This window comes from Melozone crissalis, unplaced genomic scaffold (assembly GCF_028551555.1).
Source record: "Melozone crissalis strain CALT ecotype California unplaced genomic scaffold, PUWL_Pcris_2 ptg000004l_1, whole genome shotgun sequence".
Lineage (NCBI taxonomy): Eukaryota > Metazoa > Chordata > Aves > Passeriformes > Passerellidae > Melozone > Melozone crissalis.
The window spans coordinates 44,822,470-44,846,134 of NW_026535782.1; the positions used below are offsets into that span (position 1 = coordinate 44,822,470).

The 23,665-nt window shown below is 42.0% G+C and overlaps 1 protein-coding gene across 2 annotated transcripts in view; it reads right to left on the reverse strand.

The window, feature by feature from the left end:
- Positions 1–16,069: 16,069 nt before the first annotated feature.
- ABTB3 (ankyrin repeat and BTB domain containing 3) overlaps positions 16,070–23,665 on the reverse strand; it is a 162,758-nt gene continuing 155,162 nt past the window's right edge. For both annotated transcript variants that reach the window (XM_054272957.1, XM_054272949.1), the window contains 3 exons: positions 22,803–22,871; positions 19,979–20,092; positions 16,070–17,535 (listed from right to left, as the gene is read on the reverse strand). In XM_054272957.1, coding sequence (XP_054128932.1) covers positions 17,326–17,535; positions 19,979–20,092; positions 22,803–22,871 — 393 coding nt within the window. In that variant the 3' untranslated portion in view covers positions 16,070–17,325. The remainder of the gene's footprint in view (positions 17,536–19,978; positions 20,093–22,802; positions 22,872–23,665) is intronic.

Here is a 23,665-nt window from a genome sequence, read left to right on the forward strand (position 1 = left end):
CTGTGACATTTTCATTATTTTTTAATCCTGATTCTTCTGTGGTTCTGGCATGAGGGAGAAATAAAAATCTACAAAATATTACTGCCTTTTCACTTCCCCCTTCATTTCACCAATATGCTGGGTTTTGTCTTAATGTAGACATGAACATACCAAGGCAGAAGCTGAATCCTTCTTGCTTTTCCTTGTAGCAACCTGTGACATGGACATCCTAGTCCCACCTGTAATCCTGCATTTTGGCATGCTTGCCTTTTTGCTGGGCTGTATTTGCTTTGCTGGCCATCTTCTCTTAACAGTGGTCAAGAAATCCTTCTTCTCCTCCTGTGCATTAATCTGCCACAGCGTGACCTTCAGTCTTCCTCCAGATTCCCGGGAAAGTTTTGTGAAAATGGCTGCTATTCTCAAAGGACAGGCAGAGGGGAGTGTTAGGCAGCCAAGAGGAAGAAAGCCAGGTTACTTTCCAGTGGCTGTGGTTCCTGGGTATTTGGGGTTTTCTTTTCAGATGTATACATTTACAGTGTGGAGGTTTGCAGAACAAAGTGGAACCAGATTTGTTTTTACTGAAGCCATACTCAGAGGGGGCACACAAGCTCTACCTTCTGTCCCATCATGTACATAATCACAAGCTGGCCATGCGCTGTGGGGAGACTCAGCAGCAGAAGTACCAAAGAAAAGGAGGAAGGATGGAAAATAGGTAGCAATTGTGCACAATGGATATTATAGCTTAGAGAGCTGCAGTTAGTTGTGATGATTTTTCTTCTAAGACCCAGTCTGTAAATGCTGGGTGATTCCAATACCTCTCTGTGTCATACACTTTCTGGGGATGTGCAACTGGTTTTTTTTTCAAAAGAAAAATTATTCTATTAAAGGTGTTAGTGTTCCACGGTGCCTTGGCAGTCATGGAAATGTGGCTGAAAGAGTGATGCCCCAGGCAGGAAGCTCCCAGCACATGGAAGCAAAATCTACTGCAGCCCAGAATGGCCACAGCAAGGAATCCCCCAGGATGACTTACAGAACATTACACACCAATAAAAAATGGTGTTCTTGTATCCAGTGTCCAAAGATGGCTCAGCCACAGAGATGGGAAGATTAGCGAATAAGGCAGATGTTATTTTCTTCATTTGGGTGCAATTCTGCCATCATTGGAGGAATTATGGGACGAGCCCAAAGAGCTATCCTAGCTGGGAATGAGGCTGTACAGCTGACAGAAGTCTCTGAATCTTTGCTAGGTGGAAAAAATGGCCATGAAGAAAGGAATGTGCAACAGCAGACAAGGACTCAAATGGCTGTCCCAGGAAGGGTGTGAGGACAAAGCTCAGATCCTGTGGAAATAAAAGAATTGTCATCAGACACTTTCATGACACAGCCTGTTCTGGACTGGCCTTGGGCCTTTCCTAAAGATGATCTCCTGAAAGGATTCAGCTCCACTCCCCTGGCCCCAGTCAGAGGTCAGACACTGCCTGAATCTCTTACACCCATTTCTTAACCTCTGATGAGGAGAGCTGAGATTCTTTTTATCCCTATGAATGTCCATAAAGGAAGGCAAGACTTGACAATAGCAATTTTCATTTTCCATTTAGTCACTTATTCTAGTGTCAGAAACTTCTGCCTGTCCGAAGTGAAAAGCACTGAAACGTTGTCCCTGTTTCTGGATCTGTATTTGACCTATCCCTGCTTCTCAGTGCTTGATAAAAGCACATTTCTGTTCTGCAGTGGATATGCCAGGTAAAGAAAGGGAACCAGTGGGAAAAAATCAATGACTCCTTGAAAGGGAAGGTTCAGCTTCTTTTTTAGGGGACATGTCAAGGTGCCCAGAGAGCACCCAGAGTATTGTTCTTCACTTGAAGTCAGATGGAAGAGAGGAGAGCTGCGTGATGAAGTGATGTTGAAGGAGCTGGTTCCAGCAGGAGGCTCTCCACTAACTGCTGGAAAACTTAAAGAGCTCCAGTGTCCAAGGGTCTGTAGAGACCTTGATATACCTTGAGTCATGAAAGTCTCAGAGACACTGTAAACATCTCTAGTGTGACAGCTGGAAGGTTCTACAAGGCCAGGAAAAGATTCATTGTGCAAATCACACAGGCTGCAGGCAAGAAAACAAAGGGGGTTTTATGGGTTTCAGAAGTTATGCTGTAGGTTTACAGCTGTGGTTAAGCTGACCTCTTTATATGAGAAAAGGGGAAAGTGATCAATACACTGGCATCTCAGATTATTTTTTGTCTATTTTATCAAATGATCTGCAAAATACCAGTGTTGCAGCCCCAGGGATGCTAAAGAGCTAAAAACAATGACATAATCAAGAGAAAAAAAAATAAAGAAAAGAAAGGAATAAAAGGAATAAAGGAAGGAAGAAAGAAATGAAGAAAGAAAAAAAAGGAAGAAAGAAGTATTAAAAGTGACTTTGAAACACCAAAGGCAGCCATCTAAGTCCTCAAAGTTACCTTTTGATTTTCTGTTTGCATTCCCTGTGTGTTTCTGTGAAACACAGAGCACAAATAGTGGCAGGAAACCAAAGAAGTATCAGCTCTCAGTAGGGCAGCATCTCATCAAGGGAGATGACATGCCCTGTTTGCACACTGCTGCATAGCCTGGGGGAAGAACTCTTGAACTGATAGCTAAGCAGAAAGTTAAGTTTTCAGGTGGTTAAAACAAGGCTGCTTTGGTTTTCTTTCATGCAGGATCTCCTTAAGGGGTTCTCTGGGAGACCACAGACCTCCTCACTTTGAAAAATAAAACATCCTTGTGCTAAGGCTTATTCTCCCAGATCTTACTTATTGCTCTTGGTAGTCTGTGTTTAACTTTATGGAATAAATGAGGTCTATCACTTATCTTTTTGCTACATCTAATAAGTGTGATCTCAGTGTGAACCAGATACATGTGAAAGACATTAAAACCTCACTGGGACACAGGAACTGCATTATCAGGAATGCGAGCCTGTGGAGCAGCTGCTTCCCCAGAATGTGTGCTGGAGAGTTGGGGAATGAGAATCCCATCATTCCTGCAACAACTGCTCTCAGCTGGACACCTCAAAACACCCGAGGGCTTGCACCTCTCCACCACCACAGGAGCAATGGGGGACGTCAGGGCCAGTGTTTGTCTCAGAGGTGTCACAGTTTTATTTCCTCCATGTCTAAGTGTGTTGCCCAGTGCTGTATGCTTCGAGAACTCGTTGTTACAGGAGACACAACAGCTTTTTACACAAGCCATTGGCTTGTAGACCCGGGGGGCTAATAAGCTCCTAGGAAGGTAGCCAGGCTGCAGGGTTGTGCTGGGAATGGTGGCCTTCCAGCCTGCAAGGAGATGTGCACAGGTTCTCAGACACCCTCTGCTTTGCAGTTTTACATCTTCATAGCAAAGCTTAGAGACAGCCAGCCCACACGCTTATCCTGGAACATTTCCCATGAAAGACTTATTGGACAAAATAAAAGCCACTGAGGAAATGTTCATTAAAGTCTAAGGCTCTGTCAACATAGAAAAATTTAGCGGATACCACCACACACCTAGAAATGTATCCGTATAAACCATTATGCAGATTTGGGAAAAAAATTCTGAGTGGTTTGAATGTTACTTCTATGTAATCAAACTGAGACACAATGACTTTTACATTATGCACATGCTTCTGCAGCTGGTTCCATCAACAGATCAACATCTGGCAACATCTGGCTAAAGCACTTCTGGCAGTGCTTTAGCCTCAGGACTAAACCTGGGCTCCTCTAGGTGAGCTCTACTTTGTAGCAGGGCGGGTTTAGACATCACTGTCCATTTCTGCCCTGTGGGAGAGGCAGTGGGCAAAACTTAGCCCAGTGAACATGTGCCACAGCCTTCAGTCTCTACAGAAGACCTCAAGAACACAACTGGGAATGGAATGTAGAAAAAACATGGGTAAGTTTACAAAGAACCCAGAAGAATTTCTGGCTGAACTTCCTTATTTTTCTCAGTGAAGCGTTAACTCAAATGCCCATGAGAAAGGGTTTTATATTGTTTCAGTACCCACAGTTGGGAAAGCAAGACAAATCATTCCAGTTTGCTACAAGTGAAGGCTTGCTTTGTTTTCCTCCAGACACTGGGGAGGCAGGCAAGGCAGGCCTACATCTCCCGTAGAATTTGGATAACTGCAAGGTTCCCAAGGTTCCCTGCTTTTCAAAGTCCGCTCCTGGACAGCTGAGTTTGCAAAACCTAAAGGCACCTGAGAGAGCCACCACTGGTCTGGGCAGTCACCCAGTGTGGTGGGAGTGGTGTCTGACTCCCACAACTTATGTAAAAGACATGAAAGGATGTCATCATCTTTTTCCTCCTGAACCAACCTGTTCCTCAATAATCTGGAGAAAGATTCTAAATACAAAGAAAGAACTTGATTTCAAATCCACTAAAACATACAAGACAGAATACACTGGAAATTAATTTAGGAGTAAAAAAGTAAAACCAAAAATATTTTTAAAACCTGATTTTCACACTCAAGCCAAGGTTAATCAAGTCCCTCTGTTTATACCTGATTTCCCTTTGAGATACCCATTTCCAACTTATTTGTATGCACTTGCAGTAATGCTGTATAATGGAGCAAGCTTCCAAACAAGCATTTCAGATCTTCTTGCATCCAAGCTCTGGCTATAATGCACTTGCAGACGCTTAATTTTAAGCATCATGGAGCTCCATTCCCAGGTCTGATGTGCCCATTTTGTGGCAGACCACACTCGGAGAAAGGTTTTTGGGAACCAACTCCTTATCACTTCTTTACAAGCACAGCAAGCTGATAGCAGCGTATGTGGGAAAACAGCACCAGGACTTCCAGGTGTAAAACCCTGAACACATGTGGTTTCTGGGAGATGGTCCCTGGGAGAAGCCCAGTCCTGCTGCTGTCTGAAATACATCAAGAAACACCTTAGGGGGAGAAGAAACAAAAACACTCACAGCAGCCATTTCCTAGGCTAGAAAACAATGGAATTTTTATTGAACAGAGATGGCTCATAAACACACTCAAAGGAGTTCCACCTGCTGTTCAGCAATATTCATTGCTATCTGATAATAACCTATGGGGGCAGCTGTATAAAACAGGAATAAAATACCAAATTGCTATATTTATTAATAACTTTGCCTTCCCAATACAGAACCGTAAGTATTTCAAGTCTGAAAATAGACCACAATTGTTAGCATTTAAACCAAACCAATCATATATTTATGATAACAAATATACAAAAAAAGGCAGTCAATATATTAAACATTTAAATCAATAGCATACATTTCTCAGAGGTAAACATTGAGCAAACAAAGCCACCGAAGATGTTCAGGAATCAGGTAAAAGTTTCACGGTCAAACTCCAAACACTGTAGCTTTTCTAAAGCCGTACTGGTATTACACTTTTATCTAGCCCCTACATTGAAAACTATGTAGCATGAACATTTGAAAATATAACATTGGCTATCCAGCAGGCAACTGGGAGTTCCCTAAGTCCTCCTTGTGTTTATATTGGAGCACCTGTGGAGACAGAGGGCAGTAGGAGTCAAGCATTTTGTTTTGCAACGCTGGGGTTTGAGTTCTGTTCTAGATGAGCACAAGAGGGTCCTCATACCAAACACAAATTCCAGCACTGATAAGAGAGTATTTGTCTGACAACCTGCATGAAGAATCAGCCTCACAACTTGCATTAAACAGAACGGGACTTGCACACCTGCCTATTTACTGAAAGCCTGTGCTATTTCTACTGCACAGAAAAAGTCTCCTTCAGTAGCTGATCTAATGCCTGAGGTTGAGAGCTTGGGATACATACATACGCCCAAAAATAATGTGATAAATCTACTATCGACAACTAATAAAAGTTTGTATTGCCATATTGCTCACAACATGAATGTACAATTTGCACAAAACATGGCTCTTCAACATGAATATTTTGCAAGCTACAATATATATATATGTATATATAATATGTATAATTTCTTTTCTTAAAGAATTATATGCTAGAGTGCATGCAAAGAATTTCAAAGCAGTAGCACAACAGGAGCGATCACTTGTTTACAGATTACTGAGACCATTCCATACAGAAACAGTGGGATATTAGATAACACACAGACAAGTAGGTAGATGTAGGTACACCCTGCTTCTTCAGGGACCTTCCCATGTGACACCTGAATCTCAGACCCCTTTGAAAGACCACACAGGGCTCTGAAGGTTCTCACACTCTGACAATAAATCACTTCTGTTGGAGATGACAGCAAAGGAGGCACTTGTCCCTTAGCCAGGAGTAGAGGCAAGCAATCTTCTCCATAGCCAACATCTGTTCCAAATCTTGCTCCTGCATTTCTAAGCAGTGAGTGGTGAGCATCTATCCATCCAATGTTTTAGCTGGTCCCAAGCAGTCTCCTGCAACCTTTACAGCTGGAAATCCAGGACTGAGAAGCTGGATCCCCTAAACAGCAGTGCACAGCACTGCCACCATTCCAGTCCGATATGTACAAGGAATGACACGTATCCTCTGCTTTAAAATTTACATAGAGTATATACAAATAAAGCTATTCTATCAAGGTGCAAGTTTATTATTCTCTGGTGTGTTCCAATGAAGATTTCTTAAAAAACTCTTTATACAGACCCACCAGGACAGTTTACACAAAGTTGACATTTTGTCAAATTCATTATGTAGGCTTCCTTCTGCAAACTCCATAATGGAAACTCCTGTTACTTTCCCTTGGAGTTCTGACTATGCACAGGGCTGGATTTGATAGACTACAGCCATGTCTAATATAATTTCCTTGATTTTAATACATTTTAAACTCAGATGAAGTGGCAGCATGTGTTTGGTTTTTTTTTCCCCAGGATGTCATCCATCTCTATGAAATGAGGCAGGACATGTAATGTCAGGGGGATTGTATTTAGTGTGCCCAGTCCAGCTTCCCTTGCTTTTCATGGGACTGTGGTGTGTGAAGCTGGCACAGTTTGGTCTCATGTGTATGTCTGGAAGTCCTTGGTGCTATTTTACACTGGCTGAGTCCTTGGTGCTATTTTACACTGGCTAATGACAGGCGATGCCCTCAAAAAAAAAAAAAATTTAAAAAAGCCCAAATGCAATTTACTAAACAGTAAACATCAGCCTGATGCACTAAACAGATGGATATGGAATGCAACTTGTCTAAAATTAGAACGGTTGTTTTCTTAGGCAGGTCTAAATTCATAAAAATCTTTCCCATCCCACGCAGGCCTCATTCTGCAGCATGTAAATATATGATACTTCTAATAAAAGTCATTGGGAATGCAAAGCCTGTGATCAAGGAGCAGAAGGAAGGCCTGCCCTCTCCCATTTCTCTTCAGCAAAAACCTCAAGTAACATAAGTACACGTTTATGATCCCTCATGAAGAAGAGGGGCTGTGTGCAGCGACAGCAGGATTTGGCCTTCAGCCTTTATGGTGTACCAACCACAACTGTGCAGATGACTGCATGGGAAATTACATCTGCTAGTGCATTAAAAAGCCATACAGCCTTGCAGTAACTCCCATTAAAAATTCCCACTGACTTCAGGAGAGAGACAGAGCAAGAGAGCAGTTTTTAGCAAGTGCATGTTCTGCTCCTCTGGAGTTATGTTCCTCAAAAATCTTTCTGTAATACCATTTTCCTCCATTTTGTACGCTGATTATATCAAGGCATTCATAGCAGAGGCTTTGCACGTGTCCTCTCAAGCTAAGGGGAGCCTTTCACACTAGAAACAAAGATTTCATTAGTCTTTTTTTTTTTTTCAGAGTAATGCAATAATAAAAATCAACTTGCTGGTTTCACATGCTGCAGTGCCTTTATACAGCCTTAACAAAATAAGATTTTTGTTAAGGCTGTTACAATGCATTTGTCATCTAGCAATGACAAATGAATTGTAATCTCATTGGAGATTATAAAAGGATCAGCATCAGACAGACATTAAATGGTGTTTAAGATGACCTAAGGTGCACTTGGAGAAGATGCTATGAGAGTACTTCAGCAATTAAAAAAAGGATTCAAAAGAAATGAAATACAAACATGCCCTTTAAAATAATGTTCAAGCTGTGGACACAGTGGACAAAAGCAAACAAAGCTGCCACCTCGAATTATGGCTGAGCTTCCCTATTTTTCATACATTCCCTTCTGCCTTGGTTCTGAGCGCCCTCAGTTAGTCTCTCCAGTGGAAGGGCTTGTGCTGGATCATTAACAGCACAAACCAGGCAATTTTCAAAAGCATCTAACACACTCAAGAGAATGATATCTTTGAATGAGCTACAGATGTCTCTCTGTCCTTTTGAGAAAAAATATTTGGTTGCAGAAACATTTGTATTCCTTAGCTATAATCCTTCTCAATTGAAAAACATCTGCCATCCTATTGTCCACACTCTGATTCTGTTATTTTGTTTTTATCCACTGTAAATGGGTAAGCAAAGGGGAAGAAAGTTTCACCTGTGTTGGTAATTACAGATGACCTCAAACATGCCTGTGAAGCCACAAACCAGTATTTAAGCCACATCTGTGGGATGGAGGACAGGATCTCTGTGTTTGTTGATGATGGCTGTTGGGTTATGTGATCTTTCATTTCCTTCTCAATAAAAAGTGAAATGAAACCTCCACATAAAACCCCAACAAAAGATGACAGCAAACAAAACCACTTTGCTAGAAAAAAAAAAAGCCAAACCCAAATTCGTAACAACCATAACAAATGCAAAACAATCATAACCATTCCTGGGTTTGCATTACACAAATTAGGAGTTTGCCTAAAACCAGCAAAAAATCAAGATCAGCACAATGGTTCTGCACATCTTATTTCTGGCACCTCCTTTCCTCTTGTTTTCACTTTACTTTCCTAGCTTCCAGTTCCAAGAGATCTCAGGGACAGGTGGAAGTGGATGCGAAGAGGCAGAAAGGAAGCAAAGAGCTCTCCCACAGACAATGCTCTTCTCTATTTACAGGATGCTCACACTAGGATTTCCTAATTTAGGTGTTGCTTTCAGGAGTGGATCATTCTCCATTTAAAGATCAAGACTGTGCTTTCTAATTACAGATATGCATTTGGCCTGCAAGGACTTCAAAGGCAACACAGTATGAAGGAGAGATGGAAAACAGACCTAATACACAGACTAGAGAAATCAATGAAAAGGCTTCCAGCCATTTTAGTGGAGCAAATTTCATCATGCTTTCATGTTTTGGTTTGTGAATGATGTTATAGCAGAAACTTAACCTGTATTTTTTCATAGAACATTCATACGTTTTTAACATGTAAATTACTCCTTGAACCCTGTATCAAATATTTGTAAATGCTAAACTAGGTACAAAGTGAAACCCATTTGGGAAAGTGGAGCAGAGGGAGGTTTAGCTGCACTAATGGATATTGCATTAATGCTTAGCGTCAAGGAAGGCTGACTGCCATTAACAAGAAATCTCATTACAAACATGATTTCACGCCTCATAACATATCCCGTAGGTCTGTTTACTGTCCATCTCTCTTTCTTGAACTATAGACACAAAATCCAAAGCATTGCACATGTTTCATCTTCCCAATGAAAAAATAACCAAACCAACCAAAAAACAAAACAAGCAAAGAAACCCCAAAACCCACAAATGCCTCCCAAAACCAGCCAACCAACTCAACACCAAAAACAACAGAGAAACAGAAAATTCTCAGCATGGATGATTGGAATTGAATGTTTTACAATCTCACTTCTGCCATGAATGACTTAGGTCACTTTCCAGACTTTGACCTAATGCAAAAAATGCTCTAAGGCTAACTCATGTACAAATAGCATTACAAGAAGCTTTCAGAGGAGCGGAACTGAAGGACACTCTAGCCCACCTATTACTGGTGGTGGGGAGGGCAGGTTGAGAGAATGGGGTATTTCCTGTGGGCTTTTCTTTTCCTTCCTCTCTGTGGTAGATGGCAGAGCCAAGAGAGAGTGGGGAAGAAGAGCACTGATCCTAACTTGGGGCTGTAAACAGCAGAGATCCATTATTCAGCCTCACCCATAACACCAAAGAGATTGGTAGGAGGCATGTCCTGCATTGCAGAGAGTGGGATTTGCTTATTTGGGGTCTGCATAATGCTCAGCACCTCTGCTTCCCACTGGCACAGCACATATGGCTGCACAACAGCTGCAAGGCTTCAGAGAAACGGACAGGCAGCAACCTGCTGGCCAAAATGCACTGATGGGAACTTAAACAGGTCAAGTTTTCTAGTACTAACTGGAACTTAGCCAGGAACATGAAGTCAAAAAGCTCTGAGATACGTTTCTATAGTCCATGTATTCTTCCATGGAAAAACATAACTCATAACTGAAGTAAGACTGCATGTTTTACTGCAACCCCAAATGGCACAATTAGTCATTGCCTTAATAACTGCATGGCAAAAATCAGTTCCCAAGGTATTGAACTGACTGGGTTAAGCAGGGTATTTGACCAAGAGACTGCTTGGATGCTGGGGAGGCAGCTTTCACTCTGATGAGGCTCCAGGGGCTTTCTGTGCTCCTTCCTACTTTCTGCCCCACAACCAGCACTGGGGCATAGGAGGCTTTTGACTGTGCTGAGGGGCAAATCCCAGCCTGCATATGTGCTGTGAGCTCTTCAAAAGCTATGCAGAACAGAGAGAACCTGACTTTGGAAAGGCTCATCTGAAAGCCTCTCACGCAGTAAGCTACAGGATATTCAATTTATCCACTGCTGGGAAGGGGAAAGGGTAAGGCTGGACTCTCTTGAACCTGCAGCTTTAACAAGTCCAGATGTTTTGAAACATGTTAATCTGTCCCTGCCAGAATAAGGTTTTGACCTTAATTAATTAAAATGACCTCCTAACACACTGGATTTTCCTAAAGTGGCAGTCTCTTTTTTTGTTTCTGAGCATCTCCCTTTTCTTTTGTGACTTATTATAAACCATAAATGATTTTCTATTGGGTATTTCAGTGAGGCTTTTTCCTTGTCTTTGTTTGCTTTAGAAAGGCAGTAAGAAAGAAGACTGCCTCTCACTGTGCCAGGCAAAGCCAAATAATGGAAGTTTTAATGACAACACAGCAGCAGAGATGAGGGGGAGTGGAAAGACCAAAGTTAACCAGCAGCAGCAGTGAAGATATTGGTAAGGACAAGTAAGAGCCACCAATTGCTGAACTCCATGGCCATATCTGAGCATGGGACCAAGCAAACCCTCTGTGTGAGCAGTGAAGAGACGGGAGCCAGCCAGGCTGGTTGGGAATGCCAAGCAAGTGGTGGGAGAGGGGGCTGTTTCTCCTCTTCCTGCTCTCCTCTTCCCTTTGATTTCCTGGAAACTCTGAGTTGGGGAACAAATGAATTAGCCAGCAGTGGACAATATACCTCTGGAATCAGAGGCAAAGATCTAAGGTTATACATTCAAATTCTTTTACCTAATCCTCTTCCCTTACCAAGACCTCTTCATTAGTGTGCCATCCAGCATGGACGGAAACCTGTGCCTAAGCTAAGCATTCCCACTCACACAGCATCACTGCCTCTACAGGATGAAAGAACAAAACTGTCAGCCCAAAGAAAGGTGAAAAATGCCTCTCCAAAGGAAAAAGAAACGACAAAGTTGCTGTTCTGGTTCAATCAAGAGGACAGATTTAGTCAACTAAACATGCAAAGCACAAGGTGTTTGTAGAATTTAACCTATCCAGCCAACACAACCTCTCTTGTAACTTGCTGCCATGTTTCCTGGGTGTTTTAGTGACAAGCAGTCCAAGCAAAGCACAAACCCCATCATCTAATGAGACTCTTGACTTTGAAGTGGTGAGATACCACATTTTAAGTCCTGTGCAGGCATCCAAGACAAACACACTCTAGGCCATTCATGGCTGTTCCATGCAAGAAGCCTTGGACAAAACTGAAGGAATGACAGCTTAATGGCAACAAAAATAAATGAAATGCCCTTCTCCTACCCACAATGAGGTTGCTTCCCCAGCTCAAAGGCTCCCAGAAGGCCGCTGACAAATTCCCATTAGTCTTTCTGCAGGTTTCCAGATTTTCCTTCTGCTTTGGGCACCACATGAATAATATTCTCAGCAGTGCTCTCATTGAAGTCATGGAGCATTGAGCCACAGCTGAAGACTTAGCTTTGCTGTTTTTTGCACTTGAAGGGCAGTTACAAATAGCAGATCAGGTGCAATTGTACTGAAATGATAACATGGTCAGAGTGGCCAGCCTCTGTTTTCACCCACTAAAGATAACAGGCCTTACCTCAAAATAAATAACAAGTCAAAAAATAGCATCATAATTTTGCTACAAACACATGGAAGGGCTGCAGATTGGTTTGCTTATAGGCTGACATAGTAATGTTATAGTAATGTTCTCATCTATGGGGTTTCAGATATTATCTGAGGGCTGTTTCAAGGCTAACATCCTACAAACAAGTTTATTAAATTTTAGGCTAAATCCTGGGCAGTTCTTTTAATTCTTATAAATCTCAACACCTCTGTGCCAGATGATGAAAGCAATATCAGGCTCTTCATTTCTGTAAAGCACTCGCAGAGCCTCACACGAAAAACACTTTGCCAAACCAACTAACTTAAAGTCTTTGGCTTTAGGTAACTCTCATTCAGCAAAAAAACCCAAACAAACAAAACCAAAACAAAACACCAAAACCACAACCAAAACCAACAACCAAACAAACAACCCCAAACCCAAGCTAGTGGCTTCAGAGGCAGCTTTAGTGAATCAAGTGGTTGTCATCTTTCAGCAGTATTTTTAAGACAGCCAGCTCCTGAGGGACCCCAAATATGTGCAACTGACTTCAATTAGTTCTGCAGGATTCCAGCTTCTTCCAGGATTTAATCCATAGATAGAAGCACTAGGAATGGCTGTTTTTTCTAGGATGGCCTAATCCTCATCTTGAGTATGTGAATATGTTAACATTAAAAATCCCCACTTAAACAGGATCCTGCATGCCTGAATCCCCACAGACCTGGCAGCATTCCATGCCATAACTGAAGCCTCCTCTGATTTTAGGCATGTACAGCTGGGAAGAAGAGATGCCCTTTCTTTTTCATCACTGCAGCACCTCAGAGCAGTTTATTTCAGTGCAAACAGACCACTTCCCTTTTTATTTTTAACCTTCAAAGAGCAGTACATGTTGCTATGCCTTGAAACAAAACTAGAATTTAAGAAAGCCCCCAGCACATCACACGGTACAGCCCATCCAGGACTTGTGCAGTGTTTGGTATGAAGCCAGTGGATATTCAGTGGAAAAAGGCTCAGTGTCCAAAGCAGCATGTGGAGGATTCAGCAAGCAGCTCTCATTAGTGCCAACAGGAGCCTGGCTACTAAACCTTCACACCTTTTTAGAGATGTTTCCTCTGTCTTTTTTATGAATCTACTCCAGAGCTGGAACCAAGCAGACAGAAGTTTTAGCTGAGGAAAAAGCAGCCTTAGCCATTAGGAAGCTGGCCCTGTTCCAGAACAGAGAGCATCTGGCCACCAGCTGTGTTTAGAGGACAGCAGGCCTAAGGAATAGATCAGGGAAAAATCAGAGAAACAAGCAGACAGTGCTGAAATGTGTAATGAAAGGAATGCCAGCCTTCCCCTGTGATGTCCAAAACCTTTGCCCTCCTACATTCCCCATCCTTTTGTCTTCCTAGCTCTTGAGCCAATTATTGGAAAATCAACTATTCAGGACAACACAGATACCACTTCTGGGCTTGGGAAGGAATCCAGCAGGGCTCTAGAGTAAAAAAAACTGGGAAGCGTGGGAACTGGCAGCACGTGAAGCAAAGTGGGAATGTGAGGAAATTCTGGAAACGAAGGGACAACCGTGAAGGGATATAAGGAAAGATCTGCCAGGAGGCAAGGACAGGATGCATGTAAATCCTCAAATATTACAGCAGTGGTTTAGTATAAAAATGACAGATGGAAAGGCAACTTCACTCATTAGAGGCAGGAAAATTATGATTAAAAGAGAAAATCTTAAGTTTTTCTAACGATGTTGTATGTTTTTCCATTTTACCAAAAGTGGAAGCAATATTTGGCCTCAAAACTTGTAAATTATTGCGACTCATACAAAGACGAAAAGAAGAGAAAGCTTTTTATTTTCTAAGATGATAACACCATGTCTGAAAAAAATGCTAATAAAATGCTCTGTTGGAAAGAGCCTTATCTGATAGGGATGGTATTCATGGGTACCCACTGAAACTCACACTGCTTTTTAGATTAAATTGACAAGAGCCCTTCCCCCCAGCCCCAGATTAATGGAATGAAGAATCCATGCATGAAGCCACATATAATAAAGGTTGGAGATTACGAAACAGGCTAGAAGACACAATCAGAATTGCAATTGATCTTGATGAAGTGGGGAAATTGCCCTGATTAGAGCAGAACAAATTTAATAAGGAGAAATTGAAAGTGTTATACTTTGAAAGGTGTAGTAAACAAATGCATAAATAAAGATGGAACTCCTGGGAAGGCAGCAGTGAATCCCTCAGGAATTATAAAACAGACTAGATCAAAGTCAGCCATGGGATGTTCTTGCAGAAAATATCTGGGGATATATTTTCTGACATGCTTTACATAAACCACCGCAACAGCTTCTCTGCTTTGCTTGCTACTGTATAAACTCCTGCTGGAGTATGGAAATTTGGGGAAAATAGGAAGCCATGAGGGAAATGACAGCAAAATCAGAAAACACGAACAAAGGAACTAGGAAAGACTATACTAGTGATGCAAGGAGGATAATTCCTTTCATACACAGAATAACTTTGTAAAAAGATCTTGTAAGATCATCTGCTTTTCCTGTCACTCAGGACTCGAAGGAAAAGTGGCTTGATTTGCAATGAAGAAATTCTGAAGTCTCTAAGGAAAACCTTCTGATTATGAGAGCGGTGAAGATCATGGATCCCTGTGACTGGATTTTTGAAGAGCTTGCAAACTGCACATTGTCTGGCATGGCTCAGCTGGACTTCACCCAGCCTCACATCAGGAGAGGCAGACTAAAATCACCATCTCCAAACTCTGGTTTGTGGATCCACAAAGGTTTGCTGGCTGCTTCCAGGAGAAATGAATGCTTAGTTTACACAGGCTGGCTTTTCTGCTGGCAAAAGTCCTGGGGATGACTGGGCAAAAAATAATTGAAAGTTAGGACTCTTTTTTCTTAAGGTTTCCTTCAACTATTCATCTGTGATGTTTGGATTACCAACATTTCCAAGAGCAAAAGTTATTCCTGTATAAATCCTTAGCTGCAGTGCCTTCCTTTATTGGTTCAGGGTGCCCAAACAGGTGAGCACCCCATGTACAGCCACCAAAGGCCCTGTTAACCCTTTTATTGATGAAAGAAATCTAGTGAACTTTACCACAGACACCCTCAACTCAGAAGAAGGACTAGCATGGAGTTACCAGTGTTTCCCTCCCATTTAATACAATTGTTATTTTTTTAAAAACTTTGCTGCATTAAAACATGAGGCTGCAGGGTGAGGCCTGCTCTTGGCCAGTTGTTTTTGTCATACAAGGCTGGATTTCCATGGATGAGAAGGCACACCAAGCAACAATAAGCACCTCTGTGTGTTACTGTTGTATTAACTATGGTCTTGCTTCTCCATGATCACAACATTTACTCAGAAGTAGCCATTACTTTCAAGTTCCAGACAACATCTTGTGTGAACATCTACTATGCAGAAAACAAGATCTAACTGACTGACATGCAGTGTCTCTGCAACATTAGTGGCAGTTTAGACATTTTGTCATTTGTTGCAGAAAGTGTAGAGGCTTTAGAAGACCAAGCACAAGGGATGATTTATACCTCAGAGTCATAAAACAGCTTCCTACTGTGTTGATAGCTAAAAACTGTGTTCTCTGAGCACATCAAAAGCTGGAACATGGAAGGGCACCTGATGTAGATGCTTCAACAAAAGAAAAAGAGGTTAACATGCAAACTTCTAAACTTCTTAGAATGGCACGCTAAAAATAAATATATTAATGTCATTTTGCCATGGAGAAGGCAACATCTTTGCCTGCTTCTTACTGTGGTTTTCAGAGAGGGCATCCAGAATGCTGTGGCACATGGCAGATTTGTCTTGCTAACAATATGCTGCAAAATAAACAAAGCTGACATCTGAGATTTAAACCACACCCCCCCCCCCCCACCCTACCCAAGCCCTGCATTGTAGATTACCTATACATTCTCAGGATACAGTGAGAAATCATTCTACAGTACATATTTAATTATAATTTTAAAAAGTCTAACTCAGACACAATCTCTGGCCAGTAGCAAAATATCCACACATCACTAAATTAAAGATCTGTTGTTATCTCTTCACTGCAACAAACAGAAATCAGCATCTCGAGAAGGAGCTCCAGGGGTATCATATTGCAGCCAATCACACCAGATAAAAAAATAAGCTAATTTCACAAATGAAGTTTGACAAGAAGTAACATTGCATTTGTCTTGGCAAAACGAAGTACGAACAGAACATTTCACAGGTACAGTTGCCATGCAAAGGCATGTTTGTTGAGTTTGTAATTGATTTCAACCCCAAATAACAAGTAGCATGCAGTTCTCCTGCCCCCACCAACTACTGTATTAGAGACAGTCTGGGTAATGTGCCTCTTTGGTGTAACCATAGCCTCTTAGGCAAGATTATACCACCCTAGGAAAGAATACAAGCAAAACTTGATCATATGTGTGTTTACACAATGTACATTTTACCATTTAAAAAAACCAAAACATGTTACATAGATTCTCAAACACAGCTCTGTTGAAAATGAAATTTTAAGCTTAAGAAATAGGTTTTAAACTACAAGGCCGCCCCATTATTTTTTATGAACAGTTTAAAAAGTTCCCACCCCTAAAAATCTTCCAGTATATTTCCTCAACTATAACAGTCTTACCCACTCTCTAATACAGCTGATCTTTGCTGGACAGCAATAACAGCTCTTATATTTCTTAAATGCACAAGATAATGGACTCTGGGATAGATATAGTTCTTAACTGTATAACACTGGAACAAATCTGACTTAAATGATTAATTGGTCAATTCAGGTGTTCCCCAGCACTACCCTTCAGGCAGGGACTTCTGCTGCTCACTGATGTGAGTTCTGGCTTTTGTTGGCATCAAGCTCCATGAACAGGCTTGTGTTCAGAATGTGAGTACAAGGGCAATTCACTGGATACTCTGGTACCCAGCTTGCTCAAAACCAAGGAGGAACTTTGTTTTCTGTATTCTCTCATCCAGGTGGGGACACAGCCCCAGCGCAGCACCTTTGGCTGAAACAGAACTGTTGGGATGCGACGTAGAATTTTTTACATTTTCTTTTTTTGTAGTCATTTAAGCAACTGCAACAGGTTTGAGCAACTGCAACAGAAGACTTAACTTGCAGGGTCTTTGATTAGAGGGTTATCATCTTCCTCAGCTTTACACAACGGAGCCCTTTGAAGAAGACAAATGAATTGACTGAATCCTTGTGGCCAACGTCCTCTGTAAGTCCTCTAGCACATTCTGACCAGATGTTTCTCCATTCTTGTCATACAACAACTGTTTGAAAGCTTCGTTTTCAATGAGGACCATCATGTTCTTTAGAAAGTAGCCTTCACAATAGGCAGATAGTTCTGTGACGCCGAGGAACTACGAGAAGTGAAATTAGAGAAAGATAACCATTCTGCTAAAACCCAGGCAGCAAATACAGTGCATAAGAGCTGCACACAAACAAATACTCAAGCTAAGCCTTTTAGACAGGCACAGTCTAAAATGTGCTTACTTACAGATATAAATGCATGGAGAGGAAGGAGTTAATAAAACAGTGTTTTATGCTGATGATTCTCATAATAATTCCATGTTAAAAGACCCTGGCTACTGGGGAAACAAAATTCCACAGGCTGAAGCTTTGCTCCCTTGGAAACTGATGGAAGTTTTACCACAGAGTTTACCAGACCCATGATTTCATGCTAGAAGTTACAGCCTAAAATTACAGGTTTGGGCAAACCCAAACATTACAGACCATGTTTCAAGAATGGTGTCCTTAGCAAGGATGGGACAAATGACTGCAGAAAGCAGTCATGCAAAATTTCATGCTTTGAGAAGAAATGGAAATAATCAGCCATTGAAAAAAATCTCCCCAGGGCAAAGATGGACTTCCCAGCATTGGACACTTTAAGATTCAGCTGGGCAGGGTGCAGGGCCATCTTGTCTAGACTGTATTTTTGCAAAGAAAAGTTGGACCAGATGATCCTTGAAGTACCTTCCAAGCTGGTATTCCACAATTCTACAATAGCAATTTTAAAAATGGAATGCCCATAGGCATATTAATGATATCAGTACTCTCCAGTCAGCATTTATTTGTAAAGATGACCAAATTCACATTACAGAATCACAGAATATGCTGAGTTGGAAGGGACCCACAAGGATCACTGAGTCCAACTCCTGGGCCTGCACGGGACCATCCACCAAACTGTATCTGTCTCTCAGTCTTGATGACAAAGGCTGTGCTCCACTTGTCTCTGGGCCAACCTGCTCACACATCCCCCTCTGGAAAGGTCAGGGAGGTCCTGCACGTGCACATGAGCTTGCAAAGCAGCAAGGTCAAGAAAGGTGTCCCTGACCATGGCTCTAACTAGATAATCTTTAAGGGTCCCTTCCAACCCAATTAATTCCAGCAGTCAAAGATTCAGGCACAGCCAGGTTGGCTGTTGCTGCAGTGCCCAACTCACAGCACTGCCAACATGACTCTGGCTGTAAAATCCACCCAGGTACCCCATTTCCACTGCTTCCACTGGGAGGTCAGGCACAAATAACTTGCAGGCTGGGGCTCTTACAGGCAAACCAGGAACTGGATTTAGCCACTGGGTTTGTTAAGTCCCAGCATGTAAGAATTTTCTTCAATGAGGATGTAAATAACAGCCTCATTTCACAATTCAAAGAAAACATGATTTTAAAGCAAAATTATTTGTTTTGCTGACAGCAATACAAATTGAGAAGTTCACATATGAGCTACAAGACAAATCAAATATTTTTCAAATGATTCTTGCACTGTAACTTTTTTCCTCTTACAATAAATGGACCTATAGATATACCTCATTGCATATTTTTATAGGTGGATCTTTGTGCTTTGTGCTATTTCAAACACTGATTGCATGTTATCTGTCCACGAAGACCCAGCATTACTATTCTCTGTAGGAAATACCTGATGATGGGAATGGAGGTCAGATCTCCAGGGGTTTGGAGCAATCTGCAGGATTACTCTGTTCAATCAAACCGCCATGTCACAATGCATCAATTTTATCTTTTGTATAGACCATGCAAGTTAGAGAAAAAATCTCCTAAGAAATGCTTGAAGAATATTTCACTGCACTTATTTGTGTACCATTTCCATCTTCCAAGTGAAAATCTAACTACTCCACATGAGGAGGGAAAAAACTGAAACTAATCAATGTGGTAACCACCTCCACCAATGCGTGAAAATAGGTTTTCTAGGACAAGAAATGCCATGTTTTTGTGTCTAATGACTTAGGCAACCTCACAAGCTAAGTATATAATTTGATTCCAATAAGAAACTCTCCAAGACATAAAATTCTCATTATTATCCTTGCAGGGCTCTGAGCCCTTGCACTTTCACAACATGGCATTTTTATATATCGATAAGGTGTCACCAGCATTGAGTGTATCACCCCACTGGGCTTCAGGCACGAAGAAACAGGTAATGGAAATGGGAAAATGCATCTTGGAAGGTGAAAGCAGAGATGCCTACTTCACTTAGTGATTCCTGTAAAATCACCAGTTTGTGCTGCCATGAATAAGGGATAGATCTCCCACATAGTGGTACAGCTGAGAAGCTGCCACCTTGGACTTAGACTAACTAATTTTGGATTGTCCCTATACCAGGTACCAATTAATCAGTCAGTCCCAGTAAATGAATGACAAATCTTAAATGTGCAACAAATGTACTAAGCACACACACAAACAAATGTACTAAGCACACACACACATATATAAATATAACTACTTATTACAAAACTGACCTACAAGAATGACAGCAGACATACAACATGCAAGCATATGCAGTTATTTTTACCTTGGCATGATTATAAATATCCACACAGTTTTCTGTATTAATGCTTTTTGCACAAATGATCTCACAGTGTCGTTGTAAAGCTTCAAGCTGGAAAAATTTAGCAGCAGAGAGAAGCTAAAAAAAAAACAAAAGGCATGGAAAAAATAGTCAAAAACTGCTGAGTGATACAGAATCAGAGCTTGCTTCTTTACTGTTTCATTATACTTTTTTCTCTGCCCCTTCTCCAGTTACCATGAAAGTACTGACAAAAAGTCAGAATGAGAAGATTGCTTGGTTGTTTTAACCCTCTGCAGTCTCTTCTAAATCACACAATGGGAATTTATACACAGAGAGACCACCAAAGGCTGCTCAGGTCCACATGCTGACTTTGGAATGGGACAAGGAGAAAAAGGAAACAGCGCTTTGAAGAATATTTTGTCACTTTGCAAACTTGACTGCAATAAAAGACCTGCAAATACATCCCCAAAACCAAAGTTCTGGTTCAACTGTTCCCCAAGATCTTATTGAAACAGAGCACCTGGGCTGGATGTGAGGAAGTCAGCAGAAACGTCAGGATCAAGTGTACAGAGGAATGAATTCAAACCAAATGATGATGACCGTCCTGGGCAGTTTTAATCTAGAGAGACAATAAACTTCAAGTCTGCCACCTCAGCAGGCTCAAGGGAGTGGAATCAGATCTCCATATGCTCCTTGTCCTAGCTTGTGAGCAGCTGTCAGGGGATGTCCAGGCCAGGAGCACTCAAACACTGTCTGAGGCCCACGTTATTCCAAGGAACGAGTGCACAGGGGTGGGAACCAGCTTTGTGAGGCAATGCCTAGCCAGCATCTGTGTGAGTGTCATGTGTCTGTCACTGTTCCACCACAGCGCTTCTGATACCAGCACTGACCCCCCTCTTTGGGCCTGCACCTCCCCTGTGGCTACACTGCCTACCCTGGCACTGCCTTGGCATCTCTGCATGCCTATGGGGTGAAAATGCCTTGAATTCTGAATTCTTCAAGTGATTTCAGAAGTGTTAATATTTCCCCTATTGCCCTTTTTCTGTTCTTTTACAGGAAAATCATTTAATTTTCTGGCTTTCCATGGTAGGTCATAGTCTCTGGCTCTCTGCTCTGCCTTAGAAAGCAGGTTGGAGCTCTTCATTGCTTGACACCTTGCTGTAACCCAGCCAGACCTTAGATCAAGCTGTTCACGTGTTTAAATAGCACTTACTCAGCTATTCAGGCTTTTACACAGCCCTTATTATTTGGGACTCATAACAAAAAGCTAACCTCTGCATCCCAAAGGGGCTCTCATGCTGCACTGGGGAACAAACAAACCCTGAAACTTCCATGACATTATTCTGACTTCTCCTGTGCAGTCTGCTCAAGATCTATTTTAATCCCATAAATAAATCCAAGTGCTGGAAATCAGCAGTGCTGATGTGATAGCAGCCAGCTGGCCCCAATTATGAATTGCAGCAAAGATTTCTGTGGAGTATTTCTGGTGCTTCTTGTTATCATATGTGTAATAAGGCAAGTTACTAAATGCAGTTTTGAAAGATAAAGCCAAATCCTATTCCAGCTGCCTCTGTGGCTCAAGCAGTCATGTGCTGGTTTGTAATTACTTTAAACTGTGAGGAACCATGGCCAGATCTGTTATCAAGAGATCAATCAATCAGTCATACATTCTGGAATCTCAGAAGTTTTGAGATGTCACAAAAGTAGAGCAAGCTGCCAGCTGAAATGCAGCACAAGCTTTACAACAGCCTAGGTGATAACACACACATCTCTATAAAGCCACTGCACTGCCTAGTCTAAAATTCCCTATTTCAGAAAAGGTTTGAAATTCAGGAAATCTTTCAAAACTCTGAGAGAAACAGAGAATTAGGGAACTTTTCCTATACAGCTCAGGAAAATGATGTGGATCTGCTCACTTAAAAATACACTGCCTGCACTAGAGAGGGGTAATTTCAGTCCTCTGGCTGCCAGACTGTAGAGTCATAGGGACAGAACAATACAGGCAACAGCAACAGGACACAAGGAAAAGGAAAGTAGCTGCACGAGGGGAAGTGCAGATTGGCTCTCCCCTGAGAGGGTGGTCAGGCACTGAACAGGTTCCCCAGGGAAGTGCTCATGGCCAGAGCTCATAGCACATCTGCACAACACTCTGAGTGATGTGGTTTAGATTTACATAGCCCTGCAAGGAGCAGGGAGTTGGACTTGATGGTGCTTTATGGGTCTCTTCCAACTTGAGATATTCTGTGATCCTGGTGGCAGACAGTGATGATTACCAGCTGTTTAAGTAGCTCTGAGTGCAAGTATTTACTGACCTGCACTCTTTTTGGCTGCCTGAAAACTCCCTGAATGACTATCAAGAATTTGCTCAATATATCTTAGTTCTGTATAGTTGGAGTGGTTTTGCTGATCATAGCTGGCAATGATGGCACACAGTATTCAGAAGAGGACTTTGAGAGTCACATGTTTGAAATTGAACTGAACTGTGTCTCCAGTGGACTTCTCTCATGGTTAAAGCCCAGCACATGTCCAAGACCTCTCCCATGTGACAAACCAAATTGGATGTTTTTAATGCTGCTGAGATAGGGAGGATGGAACACGAAGTCCTTGGAAATTGGTTCCAGATTTTGGTAACACCAGCTTTGCCTCTAAGTAGGTATTTGCAAAGTCTCCCAGTCTCCTGCAGGACTACAGAGAGCCTGGGCACTCCAGGTGAGGCACTGCTGGCTCTTACAGGAGTGCTCATGTCTTGCCCAATGGCCATGTGCCCTCAGGTGAATGGCACACAGATCAGTCAGCATCCCACTGCAATTAAATAAATGTCTCTTACCTCCATAATTTCATTGTTTTTAATCAGGAGTGACTCTGCACCACCATAATAAAGATACTGCATAACCAGCTGTAATAAAACAAAGGGAGTGTTTATAAAAACGAATTCAAGACATAGAAGAATAGGGGACAATGCAGGCAATTCCCAAGGCTCTCCTAACACCACCACGGATTTGTAGATAAAAATGGCTCAAGCCTCCTAATTTCAAAGATATACTTGGTTATTCTCTCACTCTGCAAAGTTCAGTGTTTCCTTCTCACAGGTAGTTTAATGTTGAGACATTGTCTCAACCCTCACCCTCAAACTGTCTGGATTTCCTGGTAAGTTCGAAACAGTTTGCAGGAAACTGATTAACTCATTTTGAATTTTCAGCATATTTCCCAGTCTGTTACGCACATCACTGATTCAGGCAAACACAGCATATACAATGTGATTCCCTTACCCCTTCCCTGGCAAAGGCCACCTTCATCCAGCTGTGTGTGGGCATGCATAGAAGATAAGAAAGAGGAGGAGGCTTTGCACTGAAATACAAGCCAGCTAAGATCCCTCTGTGGGGAGCCCAGCTATTGTGGGCAGCTGGGATTTATGTGCAGCAGCAGCAGTCGATACATGGAGCTGCCTGAGCTCCAGCTCAAAGCAAGGGAAGCACATCCATGCTACAGGTACAGAGAGCAAGCTCTGCCATTTCATGGCACTAAATTGATTGGAGAGCACTGCTAAGGAAGGGAATGAAGTGTGTCTCTTCCAAACCTGTCCATTAAACACAGAAAGAGCCAACTACAGAAATGCCTTATGCTGACAGGCAGTGCTTTGTGTGCACAGCCCATGTCAGTGAAATGCCTGTTGCTGTATCTGCTGAGGCA